This window comes from Sycon ciliatum, chromosome 3 (assembly GCF_964019385.1).
Source record: "Sycon ciliatum chromosome 3, ocSycCili1.1, whole genome shotgun sequence".
Taxonomy (NCBI): Eukaryota; Metazoa; Porifera; class Calcarea; order Leucosolenida; family Sycettidae; genus Sycon; species Sycon ciliatum.
Genome location: NC_088645.1, coordinates 3,392,109 through 3,412,106, shown reverse-complemented (window position 1 = coordinate 3,412,106; position 19,998 = coordinate 3,392,109). Strand labels below are relative to the sequence as shown.

At 49.3% G+C, this 19,998-nt stretch overlaps 1 protein-coding gene across 2 annotated transcripts in view; it reads right to left on the bottom strand.

Moving 5' to 3' along the window:
• LOC135811230 (tripartite motif-containing protein 2-like) overlaps positions 1–19,998 on the bottom strand; it is a 154,794-nt gene that overhangs the window by 95,401 nt on the left and 39,395 nt on the right. For both annotated transcript variants that reach the window (XM_065324427.1, XM_065324428.1), the window contains exon 6: positions 12,036–12,191. In XM_065324427.1, coding sequence (XP_065180499.1) covers positions 12,036–12,191 — 156 coding nt within the window. The remainder of the gene's footprint in view (positions 1–12,035; positions 12,192–19,998) is intronic.

Below are 19,998 nucleotides of genomic sequence, written 5' to 3'. Positions count from 1 at the left end.
GCTGACCGCGGCGGCTACAGTTTGCCTAGTTTAGTAGACCATTTGACTGCTGATGGCAGGTAGGAGTGCCTTGTGCCGGGGTAAGAAGCTGGGCGAGTACAGGGCTGGTGTGGGCGTGTATGCACCGCCAGATGGTGATCAATATTTTCTGCCTGTAGAGCTCGCTGACACGGTACAGGTAGTGAGCAGTGAGCAGCTTCTGCATGGCCGTCCGGGGCAGGTTGTCATTGATACTGCGGATGGCTCTGTTTTGCGCGGTTTGCAGTCGTTTCAGTTGAACCTCTCGCATTGCGGCTGAAAAGCAGCAGGAGCCATGAGCAGGTCGGGCATTATGACTGCCTGCACATACACCTGACGAGAGCGTCTTGATAGGCTTTGGCGTATCCGCAACAAGGTGCCAATTTTCTTTTCAACCTTGGTGAGCACATAGTTAACATGTGTTATGTTCCACCAACTTGGATAGAATGAATCAACGTACATAAGGAAAGTGCCTTATGTACACACTACATACACATATTAGCGCTACAGATTACATATTAGCGCTAGCTAAGTGAGCGTGCCAATTGTATGAATAATGTGATACAATTGATCCCTGTCCTCTGAAGTACATACAATATCTCACCATGCCCCCCCCCCCCCCCCCCCAGTTGAATTCCCTTAAACGCAACTAAAGTATGATGGGATTCCAATTCAACTAACTCAATAAAACGCGATTATTTTTAAAATTATGTCAGGATTCTATTAAACCCAAAGAGCTCAATTCTAAAAATGCATTTCTTCGTAGTCAATCAGTGTGGCTGTTCTGGCAGTGTCCTATGTTCCTTTTATTGCCATCCATCGCATGTAGGTCGAGTCAATTATACCAAAAGTTTCAGTATCTATGAATAAGACTGCCAGCGGGTTGATGTGATATCGAACCTATCAACTGGCTTTCTCTGCCTTTGACTGCTCCGCACCTGGGTTGTCTCTGTCAATGGGAGTGGGAGCTCCGCCGCACTTCTGGGGATGCTGGGCCCCGATGGCGCTCTAACAGGACAATCGCCTGTAGGCGGGGGGACATTTGGCCGGAACGTTTGATATGAGCGAAGAAACCTTCTATTGCGCCAGTACACAGGGCCACCATTTGTGACCAACTCCTGCGGCACTCCGACGTCAGAAAACCACTGGCGAAGCCGCCGGATCACGTCCTTTGATCTGGTGCCCAGTGCTAGACGATCAATACACAGCCAACCGGATAAATGATCCGTGTAGACGATATAACTGTTTCCGCTGCAGCTGAAAATATCTACACTGGCACGTTGGTAGGGCAGGGTTGGCACTGGGTCGCGCAGCAGGGGCTCCTTTTGTTGCGACGATCGGTAACGGCGGCATTGGGGGCAGTTCCTGACCATATTGTCAATATCGTTTGACAGTCCTGGCCAGTACACAACTTGACGTGCCCTCTGCTTCGTTCGCTCCTGGCCCTGGTGTGAGTGGCTTTGGTACCACTATCTGGCAACCCTTCAGGATAATGCCGTTCTCAACAGACAAAGAATGCCTCACGGACCAACACGGCTGGATGCATTCCGGCAGCGAATTCTTTGCGTTTGGGAACCCCCGCTCGACAGTTTCAATGATCTGTTGGTAGGCATTGTCAGCCCGTGCTGCTTCCTGGAGCTGCGCTTCTTTTCAGCTTGAGGGAATAGGCTGCTGATCGTCGCCACAGAGGGTAGTAACCGACGCCACTCGACCGCAATCCTCGTAGGGCAGTTCCCCAGTGGCAGTGTCCTCCTTAGGCGGCTGACCAATCGGCGAGCGGGACAGTGCGTCTGCGATAGCGTGGTCTTTTCCCTTGCGCCACGAAACCAGGTACTGCTACCCCTGCAACTTAAGCAACATTCGCCGAATGCGGGGATTTTCGATTTCCATCAATGAGTACTTATTCATAATGGGAATGAGTGGCTGATGGTCGGTTATCACCTCGAATTTCGTCCCGGAGAGATAGACATGACATTTTTTCATTGCCCAAGCAATAGCTAGTTGCTCTAATTCTATCATCGCGTATCCTGATTCGGTATCTGAAATGAATCGGCTGCCGCATTGAATCAATCGCCAATTTCCTCCTTGCAACGGTAGGAGTGCATAACCAAGACCGTTATTTCGAGAGGCATCGGTTTCCAAGCGAGTGGGGGCACCAAACTCATAGTACGCCAGGGTCGGTGTTCGCAACAAGGAAGATTTGATATTCAACATTGCGGCATCATGATCCTGGTTCCAAAGGAACTCAGCATTTGCCTTCAGCAGACTCCGTAATGGCTGCGTCAATTTGGCGATTTCATCGCTGAAATCACCGAATTGATTAACCAAGCCCAGAAATGAGCGGAGATCAGTGCGTGTGGTCGGGGTCAGAAATTGTCCCAATGCCGACGTTCTCTCTGGGTCCATACGCCATTCGCCTTCGTTGACGAAGTACCCGCAGAACTGAACCTCTGACTGAGCGAAAGCGAATTTCTTCTTTGAGAATGTGATGCCATTCTCTCGTGCACACTGCAAAACCGAACGGACACGCTTTACATGATCATTGAAGGTTGCGTCATGCACCAAACAATCATTTCAACCTGTGCAAAATTGCCGATGCCCTCAAATGCTTGATCCGTTCCCTGGTTAAACTTATCCCCCGCCACGACGAAACCCTGCGGATTTGGAAGGAAACGGTATCGCCCCCATGGAGTAATAAATGTGGTTAAATGACGCGATTCAGGTGGCAATTGTACTTGCCAGTGCCCATGACGGCCATCAAGTGTGGTTAAGAAGCGGGCATTCTCAAGATTCGCAACGGCATCTCGCGGGGTGGGCATGGGGTTCGTTGGTCGTTGAACCTGTGAATTGAGCTTAGTCAAGTCAATTGTGAGGCGCTTTTCAGCAGTGTTCTTTTTGTCAGCCAGCACGATTGGGTGGCACCAATCACAAGGGTCGCTTACTGGTTCAATGACTCTTTCCTTCACCATCTGATCAAGCTGTTCCTTGACCTGATCACGGTAAGCAAACGGAATCGCTCGAGCTCCGTTAACTCTGTATGGTGTGGCGCCGTCGTTGAGCTTGATAACCATCGGCGGACCTTTCATGGTTGGCACTGCATCGTCGCTAAACACATCAGCGTATTCCTTAAGAATATTCTCTCGGATCAATTCGACTTCATAGCGCTGATCGGACTTGGGCATTTAGCCGGGAGCAGGACGCAACAGAGATAGCGCACTTCTTGGCAAGTCTGCCGGAAGTATTCCGAGTTTCTTCAGACTCTGCCTTGATAGCAGCGGGCATTGCAACCCCTCATACACGTGGATCTGTGTTGCGATCTGGCGATCACTGACCGACAGCAAAGCCGTGACCATGCCTATGTTCGTGAGGCGACCTCCATTGGCATTCAGAACAACACTGGGGTCCGGGACAAGGTCACATGCCTTGCCTCCCAGTTTCCGAAGTCCATCCAGGTTTATTGCATCGACGTCACTGCCTGTATCGGGAAGCCATCTGAGCTTCGCTGCTGACCTTGGGTCATGGTTGTCCAGGCATGTTGGTATCTCGATGCGATCATTGTTGCCGCTGAAGTTTGCGACTTCCAGCCGCAAGTGACCAAGCTGGGGTGCATCCGCTGGGCATCTTCTCTGGAAATGTCCCTTCTCACCACATGAATTGCAGGTCTTCTCTCGGGCAGGACATCGGGAGAGCGGGTGGGAGTCATATCCACACTTAGGACACTTGGCTCTAGGCTGGTTGTCTCCCTTCTGCTTTTGAACGGGCGGTTTGCCACTCGGTTGTGGTTCATGACTGCGAGTAGAAGACGCATTGCTGCTCGACTGTGACTGCTTGCTCCGCTGGTACCGAGTTTTGCGCAATGCCTGTGCACGGCCGACTTGCGCTTGTGGCATATGTTGCTGGGTGGCTTTGGCAGCTTCCTCAGCCATGCATATCCGAACGGCATCCTCCAGCGTCAGGGCTGAGGTGGACAGAAGCCTATGCCTCGTGTCATCATGACAAATGCCAACCACAAGCCTGTTGCTCAATGTCTCCTGGCCTCTCCTCTGGACGCTCGTCCAGCATTGGCCACATCAACGGAGGCTACGTGTGCAAGTAGTGCAGAACTCTCCAACTGTGAAGTCACAAGCCTTGTAAAGCTCCTTCAACACCGTCAGGAAGGAGTCGAACAACTCATTATCGTCTTGTTTCAAATTGTAGAACTCAAATCTGTCCAGTAAAGGGTTACGACGACGTCTTACAAACGTCATCATCGTCCTCCTCGGAAATACAGATTATGTCTTGGCGGATATACCGCCGGAGTTCATCGTCTAAGGACTGTCTCAGTGCTGCCACTCTGGTTTCTCGGTCCTGGGACCTGAGGTGCTGGCAGCGTACAAAGTCCTTCCACGATTCTTTCCACGTCGTGAAATCTGCCAAGGTGGCGGTAGCGTACAAAATTGGGCGTTCAACATTGATGGAGGTCTGCTTTGTGGGCTGACTTGCCCTCTGGGGTTCTCTTTCACCCTGGCTGAGCGCAGCGTCTAGCAGCGCCACCATTCGGTCATCCCGGGCAGAAGCCTGCTGTGCTTGATCAGCGATCAGTTGCGCCAATCGGGCGAGGGTTTGGTCCTGCCTTGAAACTGGTTCACGTTCGCTGTGGGCCAAGTCGCCGTCCATCTTGGTTGCTTCTCCACCTTCCGCGTCCATTGCTGCAATAGCACGTTGGTTCAGGCCACTGCGCCATGTTATGTTCCACCAACTTGGTTAGAATGAATCAACGTACATAAGGAAAGTGCCTTATGTACAGACTACATACATGTATTAGCGCTACAGACTACATATTAGCGCTAGCTAAATGAGCGTGCCAATTGTATGAATAATGTGAAACAATCGATCCCTGTCCTCTGAAGTACATACAATATCACACCAACATGGGTGTCCCAATCTAGGCGATTGTCAACGTGAACGCCGAGGTAGTGCGCAGAAGACGCTGAAGGGAGGAGACAATCGCCGCTTTTGACTGTTAGTTCCTGTACAAGCTGCTGGGGAGATATAGTCAAAGCCTGGCTCTGGCGTTCAAGATGAGGCCTCAAGACTTCAGCCAACCCGCCAGGGCAGTTGCCGCTGTGGTGAGGGTTCTAAGATCCTTTGCAGGTGATTGTAGACCAAAGAAGGTTGCACGCAGTTCCAAGCAGTTGATATGAATGTGCTTCTCCGCCAGTGTCCAAAGTCCTGATGCATGGCGATGACCACAGACTGCTCCCCAGCCGACTGTTGATGCTGCATCCGTCTCCATGACCAGGTCTGGAACTTGCAGAGGAATAGAGCGTCCGTTGAACCCTCCAGGTGCTGAAACCACCAAGACAAATCCTCCAATGCTGCTTCGGAAAGCCGGGAGAATCTAGAGAGCAGCTGAGGAAATCAGCTCCAGGATGCTGGCAAGGCGTCAAGCCGTACCCTGCCTCTGTGTAACCGTTTGAAGGTATTCTTGGAAAAGACAATGCTTGCTCTAGGCAACACAACTGATATAGGGCACTTCGTGCCCTAAGGTGATAACGCGCGTGCTGACATGATAGGGAAAGGTGCAAGATACAGAGCTAGAGGGCAGATAAGGTTAGCGCTAACAGGGAACTGTTACACCATCCCTCCCTCCTAAGCGAGGCACATGTGCCTCCAGGGAGTCGAGGAATATGTGGAAAGGGAATAATCAAAATGAAATCGTGTCAACCCAACAACGCTCATCTAATTGAAGCACCGTGCAAGGTAACCAAGGACAGTCAGGTGAGTGAAGATAACGGAAATGGGGAAAATCTAAAACAGGAGGGGAATGGATTGCTTAACACAACAAGGATCAAGTGGGAATTCTCAAGGTACACGTGCAATTGAATTTGAGCGAGTAACATTTCGCTGTAACAATAGTGTCACTAACATGCCCTGGACGCCCTGTAACGCCTCAGAGCAACTATCGGCCTACCGGCCTCGTCCAGCAAGTTCTCTTCTGGCTCCCAGGTCGCTTCGTCGTCTGGGTACCCTTGCCACTTGACAAGGTACTGAGTCGGATGCCTTCGCTGGCGATCGTCAAGAATCTTCTCCACCATGTATCTGGGCTGACCGTGCAAGTCAGTGAACGGTGGCGGGGGTGGCTGCCGCCTGCCGGGAATAGTATTCTGCTCATACCGGCGCAGAGCAGTGACATTGAAGACAGGGTGGCACCGAATAGCGCTGGGTAGATCCAGCTGATAGGCGTTGGGTCCGATCTTCTTGATGATTGGGTAGGGCCCGAACCACTTAGGGCGTAGCTTCTGTGAAGGCTGATCCCGGGCTTCTGCGGTTGTTAGGAAATCCTTGTACACCAGCACCATGTCGCCAACCTTCAGGTTGCTGGGCACTCTTCCCCTGTCTGCATACTGAGCTTGTCTAGCCTGAGCGGCAATCATGGCGTCCTTTGCCAACTTGACGGCATCCGCCCGATCCTGGATCCAGTCTGGGGCACTCCCTCCTCCCCTCCGTGCCAGGAAATCTGGTGGGGACTTGGGATTAAGTCCATAATTTAGATAAAACGGCGTGCTAGAAGTGGAAGACTGATATGAACTATTAATTGCAAATTCGCAAAGAGGCAGAAGCTTGTCCCAATTATCTTGTTTGTGGTTAACAAACGCTCTAAGCACATCCTCAATTACTCTATTCATTCTCTCAGTCTGCCCATCGGTCTGTGGGTGATTGGCAGTACTAAACGACAAGGTGGTACCTAATTGATGAAACAATTCCCGGAAAAATTCAGAAGTAAATCTTGGGTCCCGATCACAAACAATAGTGGAACTCAAACCGTGTAATCTAAACACATTCTGGAGATACAAATCAGCAGAACCCTTAGCGTCAATTTTGGAAGTCGTGGGGACTAAATGGACACATTTTGTAAGCCGATCAACAAATGTATAAATTGCATCAAAGCCCTGAGGGGTCTGGGGTAAGCCAACGATAAAGTCCATGGAAATATCTTTCCAGGGGGTGTCTGGTACTGGGAGCGATTGCAGCAAACCGGATCTAGGCAACCCACCCTTAGTGCGCTGACATATGCCGCAAGACTTAACAAATTTCTTCACGTCAAGGCCCATCTTGGGCCAGTAGAAGAATTGACGAAGCCGGAAATATGTACGATCCCGTCCCTGATGGCCTGCCGTAACACAGTCGTGGTACTCCTGCAGGAGCTGAAGCCTTACTGCACACTTGGGTACACACAAGCGATTGTTTGGTGCTGCACGGAGGTATAGGTACCTGGACTCTTCATCCCAATAGTACTGCTCGTGTAGATTATCAGAGGAATCGCCGCGCAGCCGCTGAATTATTGGGGAAAGCTGCTCGTCATTCTGATATGCTTCCGAAATCATCTCAGCAACCCTATCACTCAGTTTCAAAGCAAACTCAATCGTATTCAAATGGGGTGCTGGTAGGATGGGTGGGCAATCCTTTTCCTCAACTACATTGCCAATTGCTGACCCGCGCAGATCAGGGCGGCGGGATAACGCATCAGCCATATTTTCCTTGCCGGGTTTGTGATTAACTGTGAAGTCATAGTCTGCAAGAAATTCAACCCATCTAGCTTCGCGCTTAGTGAGATTGGCTTTTGTGCTCAAGTAGACTACGGCCATGCTGTCACTGAAAACTTCAAAATGCTGGAATAGATAAATTCTCCAGGATCGCAGTGCAAACACCACCGCCAGGGTTTCGCGTTCTGCAGCAGTGTAATTTCGCTCCGCTTGTGACAGCTTACGACTGGCATATGCCACAGGATGGCATCATAGCGGCTCAACGGAAAAACTGTGAAAGATTGGGTGTCGCTGAAGTCTTTCACGATAACCTTTACCGGACCGGTCCTCTGCAGTTCCGATGATGTCGATGAGCCATCAGCCAGGGTTACCTTCAGTGTTTCGTCCTTGCTCTCCGTAACAAGGCCGTTTCTTTGCACGAAAGCTTCCGATATGAAGTCGTGCGTTGATCCCGAGTCAATAAGCATAATTGCCCGGCGGCCGTTGATCCTGCCCTCAACACGGAGAAGGTCATGCTCCAAAGGAAGCTCCGTGCCCTGTACTGCGATATCAACGTTGCTGACATGGGATTCCTGTTCGGCAACATCTTCCGAATCAGCTTGCAGCGTCGGTTCTTCCAGCTCTAGTACGCTGTAACGGTTGCGTATGTCAACCGGGTAACCGTTGGGTGCTTTCTGCTTGGTCGCCAGCGAGCGCACGCCATTTTTCACTGGCGACCAGCGTTTGGGTGTTGATTGCTGGGACAATCCCGAGCTAGGTGACCTGGCTTCCGACAAGCGAAGCATCCACCCTGCCGACTCAGGTGACGCCTCTCCTCCGGTGTTAGCCTTTGGGGTCGTACGGGCTGACTTCGGTGCTGAATCGGGTTCGGCTGTTGGTCCGCCGTTTGCGCTGACCTGATCGCTTGGCTCAGATCAGTGGGGTGCTCTCGCAGCACCCGGGTCTTGACAGATGGGTGCAGTCCATTTACGAACAGCAGTCCTCGGGTCAGCTCGTTGATCTCAGGCACTTGTAGGCTTAGGCGCGAGAACTCGGTGACATAGCTCTCCAAGCTTGAGTGCTGCCTGACAGCGAAGAGATCCAGTCGCACCCGCTCTTGATGATGCAACGGACCGTACACCTTGGCGAGGGCTTCACGCAGCGCTGGCCACGTCGAGAACTCCACACCCGTATCCAACGATGCGATGAGCCATAGCTTGGCGTTGCCGCTCAGGAAGCCCGCTGCGTAATCCACCATCACCGATGAGTCGGTGATTCCCAGTGACCGAATCGCCAGCTCAATGGAGAAAGCCCACTCCTTGAACTGCGAGGGCTTGCCATCGAAGATCGGCGGCTCCTTAGCGTGCCGAGGCTTCCCGGACGAATGAGCGGGCGGCACAGGGAGCGGTTGTTGTCGGTTGCTCAGACGGGCGCTGACTTGGCGACTGGCTTCACGGACCTCGCTGGCCAACCTAAATAGCAACACAGAAAAACAAGGATCGCCACGACAATGGCGAGCTCCAAGAACACAATGTTAACCATCCTCTGCTACCAGTGTAACCGTTTGAAGGTATTCTTGGAAAAGACAATGCTTGCTCAAGGCAACACAACTGATATAGGGCACTTCGTGCCCTAAGGTGATAACGCGCGTGCTGACAGGATAGGGAAAGGTGCAAGATACAGAGCTAGAGGGCAGATAAGGTTAGCGATAACAGGGAACTGTTACACTCTGGGCCATTAAGCTCCGGCAAGTTGTCAACGTGCGATGGACCTTGTCCGTAGGTAGTTCTAATGTCATGGCTATTGAACTGATCTGGAATCCCAGAAATTCCAACACCTGTAAGAGCTGAGGTTCTGACTTGCTGAAGTTTACCTGGAAACCCAGGGCCAGCAACAGATGAATGAGATTGGCCGCATGCTGCAACGCCTCTTGAAATGATCTAGCCATGATGAGTATATCGTCCAGGTACACGACCAGATGTACACCCTGTAGTTGGAAACAGGTGATCACCGGTTAAAGGAGCTTGGTGAATTGCAGTGGAGCAGATACCAGGCCAAACATGACAGGTGCTAATCGGTACTACCGACACTGCCACAGCACCTAAAGGAAGCGACGGAGGGTTGGATGCACTGGCATTGACATGTATGCGTTGGTTAGGTCCACTTTCACCATAAAATCGTTCTTTATCAGTGCCTTCCCCATGGTGGCAATACCTTCCATTATAAAATGGTGGTATTGCACAAGCCGGTTCAATTCCCGCAAGTCGGCCACTGGGCGCATCATACCGTTCTTTTTCGGTACACACGGTGGGCGGAAAAAGCCAGGTGTGCCAGGGGCACCTTTTCCCGGGCATTGTTCTCTTGCAGCGCCTCCACTTCCTCTGTCACCACTGCTGTCAAATCTTAGGACATCTTCCTGGGGAGTGGCTTCCACCACTGGACTGGTTCTTGACTGAACTCCAGGCAAAACCTTCGCACATATTGCGTGACTTCTGAGTCTTCGGTCAGCTTACGCCAGCGTCTGGTCTGACCACCAAATAGGCCGCTCGGACGTCCCTGGACCTCCGAGGCGGCCAACCTCCAGTCCAAACCCCACTTGGGTAACTGGGTGCATCCACACTGCAGTTCTGGTGGTAGTGCCTGCCAGCACACCTCTAGAAGGAAACGTATTAGGCGCTGTTTGGCTTCGGAGGGCCGTGCTTGTTGTCGGGCTGTTGGTGTGACCGGGGTTGACACTGCGGCTTCTTGGAGTAATGTGGACGGTGAGGGACATGGCTTGCGGAGGTCCACCCATTCCTGCGGGCTCCTCTCCCTAAAAAAAACGGCACAGGGGAAGCCTCCGAAGGCTTGCGGCATTTGGTGTTGCTATTCCTCTGGTCTTGTTCGAAGCTTTGCGGCCGTCTGTCTTTTCCAGCCACATGGGCATGACTTGCAGGCAGCGTATGACGTACATCGGCCCAGGCCTTGTCCGGTTCTGCTCACTTAGTTTTCTGCTCGTTCTGGGCAGAGCCAAATATTGACTAACCAGGGTTAGCAAGATCTGCTGGGGCTAGGATAGAGAGCTTGCGGTGGATCTTAGATAAACAGATGGAACGTCGTTTTATGGTGAGTGCCTGTTTAGCATCTACTGGGAGCCGCAGTGCCGCCGTAGTGGCCTCCTGGATCATCTGCTGACCTTGCTCACAGGAATCAGGGTTTTGCTTGTACCTCAAGAATGAAGCACAACGGGATCCACCACATTCAACACCTTCGGCTGCGTAAGGTACTGAGGCCTATCCGGCCGAGCCTCTGAACGAGGTGGCTTCCTGTCAGCAGAATATAACATGCGGGCGACTTGCGCATCCTAAGCCAGGACTAATGCAGCGGGATTGTCCGGGCGAGGGTAGCGGCGGGAAAATGCCTGCCCGGATTCGCGTCGGAGTTCTGAGCGAAGACATGACTTGGGAAGCTTGGCAGTTTCGTACAAAACATATCGGGTAAACCCTTTCTGCTCCTCATCCCCGTCATCCACTGGCCGGTCAGTATTGGGACCCACACAGTCGGACTCCGGACTATGTGTGCTACCAGACTGAGAGTCCAAATCATCAGTTGCCACACCAGACACAAGCGGCAGGTGGCTTGATTGTGCCAGACCTGCTGGATCTTCAGGATCACACAGGTTTGAGGGAAGAGGTTGTAGCCTAGGTGGCTCTCTCGAGGTGGACCGAGCAGCAAGTGACTTCAGGGTGGGATTATTTACCAGGTCGCCATCAACGAACCCGCCACGCGTATGCTCAAGACCGGCTCTAGAAGCATGAGCGGGCAGAGTAGACCTCGCCAAAGAGGACTTAGCCAATTGTGAAGGAACTGGGATCAGGAGTGGATCAGTTTACGGGGTACATGTACCATCCACGATCCGCGAGTCATGCTCTTGCCTAGAGTTGGACTCCAAATTTCACACCCGCATCGACTATTGTGGAATTCCAAAGATGCCAAACGCCTTTCGAGTGGGCGCAAGGCTTGGCCCAGAGCCTGCTGGACTAGAGAAAAAACATCCTGAGGTGCGCATTCCATACCGAAACTCAGACAACCGAAAACTTCAACTAAGCACTTCCTCGAAGAAAAAAAAGGTGAAGAAGAAGATAGAGTTTCCGCGTTTGAGCTGATGGATTACGTGTCGGGCAGTTTTCTTTTACGAAATTTTTTCTCCCAATTTGTAGTATAACTGCTATGTCGAGCAAAGGAAAACCCGATTTCAGGTCGGTATACACTGTTATTTCGAAGCCCGAAGCTCCGATATGCAAATAGAATATTGGGATCCTAGAGAAAGTTTCCCACTTTCCAATGGTGTCATCACTTTTAAAACCGAAGTAACTATCGTAAGGAAATGTGGGTTGATAACACTATCTAACAGACCAATGACTTCCTGTAGAGCAATACTGCAGATGCAGTTTACATGTCTTGCTATACATCAAGAAGATGATGAAAATTGTGTAATGAGATAGATGTGGTTGCTGGTTTCTATAAACTAACCTTCACCCGATGATTGCTCAGATCAGCAATAAAGACCTTTCCATCGTTGCTGATTGTGATGCCATATGGATCAGTGAACTGCACCCTGCCATTACCCTTGCTACCAAATGATGTACAGCTATTGTGGATGGACCTATAGTGATTTTGTGTTGCAACCTGTAGATACACAGTAGAGATCATATTCATAACTTAACAATTCTGACCGGGTGAAAATCATACTAGCTTGTTGGCCAATCAGTATTCGTCATACAATCTGTTCACATAACGAGAGAAAAAATAATAATGAATGTTGAATATGTTATCCATGTGGTCTTCATAACATACCGTGCTATGTGCACGGCGTTTGATTACGTATTGTCTTAACAAGGAACACATATCAAGAAACGGTGTAGGAATTCACTGCACGGGAAAACAAAACACTTCAAAAAGCTGTGCGCTGTAAATCAGGCTGAGTAGTATTGGTCAATTCTTCAGCTTTTCACTTATCATTGTGATCAGGCTGAGCCCCATTCCCCCAGTGCTGTATTGATGAAGCCACAAAGGACAGAACCGGTGTGTGTGTTCGTTTTTGTGTTTGTGTCTGTGTTTGTGTTTGTGTGTGTGTGCGTGTGTGTGTGTGTGCGCACATGCGTGCGTGCGTGAGTGCGTGTGTGTGTGTGTGTGTGTGTGTGTGTGTGTGTGTGTGTGTGTGTGTGTGTGTGTGTGTGTGTGTGGTGCCACCTAGTTCGGTTGGTGGGTACACTTATGCCTGATTGTGTTGGGTGTGTTGCCAAAGGGCTCGGCTGCTTGAAGGTGTAATGTTGTACCTACCACCTTTGTTGGTTCCAGGGTTCATATAATTTCTATTTGAAGTATACATGAGTTTTGTATACTTTTGGGGATTTCAGGGTGATTTCCCCGAAGGTTTAGGGATTTCAGGGGCTGTCGGCCGTTGCGCGGTTCAATAGCCAATTGAGTCATTTTTCCAAGATTCCTTTCGGGTCCCTCTCCCCTCTCCCGGGGAGCCCACGTGACCAGTTTTGGCAGTGACAACAAGTACAAGTGTGTGTGTATGTGTGTATGTGTGTATGTATGTGTGTTCGTGTGAGGGGGGGGGGGGGGGGGGGCTGGTGGTGAAATTACGTCCTCCGGAAACATAAAATTCATGACTTTTTCACGTGACTTTTCTGTGAGCAACTCTGCTCGACGAGAGTGTATTATTGGAAGGGAAACACTCCAACACACTCAATGGACATGTATTCGAAAATCTGCAAGACCGATTGATGGGAATAGAGTCTCAGTCTAAGTTGCCATTAGTCGATTCATCACCGCTGGAACCAACCAAAGTAGCAGGTCGATCTATGTGTTCTCGCATGTCACAGTGCAGCTTGTTGTTGTTGTTGTTTCTGTATTTTACTTCACCAGATGAACAGGCAAGACTGCCTTCTCACCGGGGCTATTGGCCCACGGCTCTCACAATATGATGAAAATGTTTAAAATGTGTATGAAGAAGAAAGGAACGGAAAAGAAGATGAAATGAAAGGAAAGAAAACAGTAGTTATTAATTTTATGAAGGGGAGGGGGTAGGAAATGGGTATTATCATAGTTGATGAGAGAAGTTTGATATGAAATATTCTTGTTCTATAGACTATCTAGTACGGGCATTTCAAGAGAGTCATGCATGGGCAAGGCAGGATTTCGACTAGGATAGAGGACAAGAACATAATTGATGAGCATCTGTTCAGGCAGAATCTGTGAAGAAGACATAGTGGGCACAACATCGGAGAGCTAGTTGAGGAGGGAGATAAGATCATCGCCAGACAGCAATGCTCGAAACGTATGGCGTGCGTCGCAAGCGCGAATATCAGCAGTGAGAGAGTTCCATGTGGTACTGCCAACAAAGGCGATAGAGCTACGGCCTGAGGGACCAGGTAGGAACGGGACTCTGAGCAGCTGGCTGACCTGACCACGCATGACACAACTTCTGTCCACATCCGTGGGAATGAGGGAGTAGTAGGATGTGAACAGTGAGCTGGCTCTGTCATGAAGGCAGCGGAAGACGAAGAGAAGCAGACGTTGCACGTACAACTGGTGGAGCTGAGGCAATGATAGTCTGACAAACAGGGGAGCAGTGGGGGTCCTTCTGGGAAGTTGGAAGATGGCTCGTATGCCAGACTTAACAATGTGTGTCAGTCGATGTAGCAGCAGTTTGGATAGAGCGGGACAGAAACAGTTGGAGGCATAGCAGAGAACAGACTGGATCATACTCATGTACCAGGCCCGGCGGGCATTTCTCCGCGTCCCAGATCGTCGTCGCTGTTACTAGTACTTCAAAGTATATGGTTTACACATGTGCCTTCCCTAGCATCGCTCTTCGTAAGTAACGCTCTTTCTTTTTTCTTCTTCATTTTCTCTCTTTGATTTGCATTTTTGTTCTCGGTCCGTGGTTGGTTTCACCTTTTCTTCTTTTTTATTGGCTATTTTCATTATGTGACATGAAGTGCAAACAGTAAATAAATAAATAAAAATCTAGGGGGAGACCGCGGTGACGCTGGTACTCATCGCCTCTGCTCTCGAGGGTGCCCCGGAACGACGACGCGTACAGGAAAAGCCAAACATTTTGCATGTTATCTGCATTGTAGTAGTACCATCACTTCACAACTGCAACTTGTATGCGACCAAGGAGACATCGGAGTGGAGGCTGCTGAACAGAGCAAGATCTTCCACGTTGAATACGCGGTAGCAGGCGACGACTTCGATTTTGAACTTTTTAGCTTTGCTGTGTTGAGCGAAGTGAGTCACTTCTTTGCGTTATGGAGTTTTGACATCCTGCTGACCTGTTCGCACTTTGGCTGGTGTTTTCGGGGATCACGCAGATTCCAGAAAAGCTAGCTACTATCCCTGTCATACTATTCTTGCTCCTCAGTTCTTTTGCCCTTCTCTTTCTCATTGTGAACCAAAAACTGTAAACGACGAGCAGCTAGCCCAGTTCTTTTGTTGCATGGCAATGTGCCTGTTGGACAAAATGCAAAACATCGTCACTCCCATTGCTTTACAGCACAACATCCTTGCCTTGCGATGACTGTCGTCTTTCGATAATGTGAATCATGCCTTCCTATGGTTCCAATAATGTCATCTGTCTGTCTTTCATGCCGAGAGAGCCACACAGAGAGCAACAGAACAGGAGCGAAAATTAGTCAAAAAAAGTCGGAGAAAGTACCAACATGGTTGTCATTAAAATTCTGAAATTGGTCCACCTAGCGCAACCTTAGTCTCGTCTTGACGTTTCCTTCAGTCTCCTGGGTTTTTACCAATAACCAGTGCATGCCGAAGTAGGTGGTGTTATGTGTGTGCAGCAAAATATCGAGAAAAAAAGACCAACAAGTAGGAATTCATTGGTCAGAAAAAATACGTCAAATAGTTGTGGCGTGTAAACCACTTTGAGTAGTAGCGTACTCGAGCGATAAGTGCACTATTTTTTAATGTCCACCACAGACGGGGCACTATTCAAGAGAGGGTAATATGTTAAAAGCAAAGAAAGCAACGAAACAGAGCCTAAAGTTTACTGCAACCAATCAAAAGAAAGGGCAGCAAGAACTGTGATTTTGATTCTGAAACCACCAATTCAATGACATGGACAAAAGCAGTATCAAAGGATCACCAAACTTGCACATGAGCTTGCTTCCAAGCCGGCAGGGTGGGGAGGGTGGGGGAGGGGGGGGGGCATTATACAAGAGACGGGTTTCTTTTTTCACTGGCTCTTAGAGACTGGTGCAAATTCGATATAGGGCTCTAATCGCGAGAGCACGATAGTGGTCAATTCTTCAGCCTTGCAAGCTGTTGCATGCTGAAATCCCAGCACAACTTAGTACGGCTTCTGTTGTAGTATCGCTATCATCGTCTCTGGCAATGGGCGTCAAAGATTAAAGTTATGCAGACCTGCGACAACAAGGCACAATCTGACAGTGGTACTGAGACATTCGACGACCAGACACCTAGCTCCAACACATGTACCAAGCACCAACCAACAACTTTCCAACTTGGACGTCTCAGGTGTGCGAAGTTCCAAATGAATGGAGTTAAAGTGCAGCAAAGATATGCACAAGCTATGTTGCGGGGTAACAAAGAATGCCGAACATCACAGGATGATTAATGAGAATGGTAAGACAATTGGACGTACCGATCTTACTCCAACTTGAAGACGCAAAGTAACAGACCACCCAACCCGAAGGTATGTAATAATACATGAAGAGGGGAAGCCAAGCGAAGACGATTTCTTGTTTTTACAAAGATCACAGCTCACAGGCAAAGACAAAAAAATGCATAGTGGGAGCATAGTGTTGATGAGGCTTTTTTCCGTCAGCCGACCTGAGGTCTTGACGTCATGGGAATTGTGACAAACATGCAGAAAAGTTCCTACAACACTTCACGTTGGTGCAAATATAATGGGCAAGTTACTAACTTGAAGTTAGGGTTGGTTCGAGTATTGCCGGTGCGCAGCAGTGGGCCTCTTGCAACCCGCTCCCGGTGTTGTGTATCGGTAGAAAGACTTTTCATGGCTCTTTTTGTTGTGGTCCTTTCGTTTATTTTGGTTTGTTTTGCGTTCTGCTTTGACTTGTTTTGGTTGCATGTATAGTTTGTACATGATCCAAGTAACGGTTACGTCATTGTCATACGTTGTGTTTTGTTGCGCGCATGCTCGTATGCTGCCATAAATGTTAGTCTTTTTCTTCAGTTTTCAGTTTACCTCGTCGTGTCCGGTCTTCTTGTCTGTCCGTCTCCGTCTTGTCAAGAAATTATGTAGAACTCTCAGTTCAGTTTCGTTGTTGTGTGTGGCGGGTCGGATGGGCAGGGAGGCTGGGCCTCTGACGCCTGGACAACATGTGCGCGTGCACAAAATTTGGCGATCACGCCAGGATTGTCAGGGAGACGAGGAACTGGAAGGAACTCCGGTGCGAAGGAAAACGCATCGTGAACAAATCACCGAAACGACGTCGTCTGAGCTGAAGGCGCTGAGCGAGGAAACGTCTGCGAGGAGTGGCTGGCTCGTCGGAGCTGAATGCGCTGAGGGCAGATGAAATGGATGAACATCTGCGAGGAGTGGCTGGTCCGTCGGAGTTGAATGCGCTGAGGGCAGGGACGTCCCGCGAGGTGGCTGGTGAAGACGACGACTCGGAGGTTGGTGCGACGGAAGTCGTTGGAGCTGAATGCGCTGAGGGTAGACGAAGTCGGATAAACGTCTGCGATGAGTGGCTGGTTCCTACGACAAGGACGGTGCGAAGGAAAACGCATTGTGAGCAAATAACCCCATGTGAGTGTGACGCGGAGTTTAGAAGGTGCTCCTGCTGTGATTTGTTGACTAGTTTGATTCGATTTGTTTTGAGTGGTTTGGTTTGCTCGATTTGTTTGTTAGTTCGAGTTTGGTAGTTCGGTTTGCTCGAGTTGTTGATTAGTTTGTTTTGCTCGAGTTGTTTGTTAGTTCGAGTTTGGTAGTTCGGTTTGCTCGATTTGTTTGAGTTTGATTTGTTTGTCCCTGGTCGGACGTTGCCTTTCGTTGGAGTTTTGTTGGCGTGTCGATCGTTTATTTGTTTATTTGTTGCCTCTTGTAGTTAGCTTGATTAGTACGCTTGCGGCGTATACTCGTAGGGCACAGTGTTCGCAGTCCTCGTAGAACCCTGAAAAGGTCTTTGGTGGGGAATATGTTGTGTATCGGTAGAAAGACTTTTCATGGCTCTTTTTGTTGTGGTCCTTTCGTTTATTTTGGTTTGTTTTGCGTTCTGCTTTGACTTGTTTTGGTTGCATGTATAGTTTGTACATGATCCAAGTAACGGTTACGTCATTGTCATACGTTGTGTTTTGTTGCGCGCATGCTCGTATGCTGCCATAAATGTTAGTCTTTTTCTTCAGTTTTCAGTTTACCTCGTCGTGTCCGGTCTTCTTGTTTGTCCGTCTCCGTCTTGTCAAGAAATTATGTAGAACTCTCAGTTCAGTTTCGTTGTTGTGTGTGGCGGGTCGGATGGGCAGGGAGGCTGGGCCTCTGACGCCTGGACAACATGTGCGCGTGCACAAAACCCGGCGCATTGTATATGAACTAGTGCAGTCGTAACAAAATCATACGGTAAATAATCGCAAGGCAAAGGCGGCAAAGTTGGGCAGTGCTGAACTCTTGCGATTTGCTCCGGCATTGATCAAGTGCAATTTTGACCGAAAGTGGTTTGTGAACCGTTCGCGCCGGGGACCGTCGGTGTCGGGAGCCAGATTTTGTCAAAATTTCAAACCAAGGCTCGTCCTAATTTTTCCTAAATTGAAGGTAAAAATGAGATTTGCCATTCTTGTAGTCGCTTCAAGATCGCATAGCAAGTCAGCATACCAACCCGTCCTTCACGGTTGCTCTGCTTGTCAGTTGTGCAACTTATGAGACAAAATATAATTGAAACTAATAAAAATGTGAAGATTACATTGGCAAGTTCTTGTAACATCATCGACGGTTGCATGGATAAATTCGACAACATCGCTTACTAGACTTCAATAAAAGGTGTAGAAGTAATTTCATAATCTCCAGTAAAAGGTAGCACCGAGTGGCCATCACTAAAAGCCCTTGAACTACTGAAGAAAGAGGGAATTCAAGCTTCAGTTGACTAACCTGTGGTAGCATTTGGGCGCATTCTGTACTACTTTGTAGTAGATTCGGTACTCGAACCGTATGCCGGACGGATCGGGAGCTGGCTCACCGCCCGGTCGGCGCCAATTTGGCTGATATGAACCAACCCTTTGTTAAAATTTTAAAAAGATATTCCACAGATGTACGTTTCTCCGTATTGCTGGTGACGGCTGAACAGGTGTGCTTGTCTAAAAATGTATCGTGACCTTAGGAAGGCTGTTGGTCATACTTTCAGCATTTAGGCTCCTCCTCTTATACATCAATAATTATTTCCTTCATCCGTTAAGGCAAAATGTCGTTGCATTTTTTGTGTTCTTGTCATGATATTTCGGTTGGCATTAGACATTAATATGTCCGTAATCCATCCCCTACATAAGGTATCAGTGGTGTTGGCCATTGATCTTACAGGCATTTGAACCTCTGAGAGTATGAAGTCCTTTCGAAAAAATCGGTGAAGCATAACCGTTTCTGGACAGGATATCACCAGAACACAACTCCCATCCAGGCGCATGACACCAAAGTGTGAAAATGAGAAGCAGTTTGAAAGGCCGTGTGGCTTGAAGAAGTGCCCAGAAGCCGGCCAGCCACTGCTGCACCAGCACAATGGTGCAGGTCCGCACACAGCCAAAATCAACGCGCGTGGATTTGTTGGGCAGGGGAAATCAAAAGCGTTCGACATTAAGGTTTTTGTTCAGCCAGCGGAAAGTCCCGATCTCAATGTCGACGAATTGGTGTTCTTCCACAGCCTGTAGACAGACGTGTATGTATGGCTTCTTCCATGTCATTCTGGAGCGTGGCGGAGACCACAACTACCAGCGCCACAGCAAAGGTCGTGAAGCTCACAGTTGGAGCAAAGAACTTGGCGATCTCCATGAACAAATCGTGTCTCGGCAATTTGTAAAGGCTGCGGAACAAAAGTTGGCAGCGCTGGAGGTGAAAGTCAGCAGGATGCAGACTCGATGTCATCAGGGATTGAGCCGCTATCAGATTCAGACGAAGAGTGAGGCTGGACTGCTTTTTAAAATTGAAATGAGCCGGGTGACATCTGCAAATAACTATCTCAGATATGCTGCTTTGTTTTCCACTCTGCAAAGCGTGTTTGCAGCCATAGATCGCTTTGGACCAAACTGGAAAAAATCAAAGAAGTTTTGTTGAACGGAGGAAGTACTTGTCTTATCTTGTAGTGCTCTGGCTCCTGATCACGATGGTCTTATTCGTTTTTCTCTGCGGTGACTGGAAGTGGGTGAAAACTTGAAATGAAGGTCCCCAAAATTGTCCCGAAGTACCGAGTGACGTCACGCCGGACTTGACCACCACGAGTAC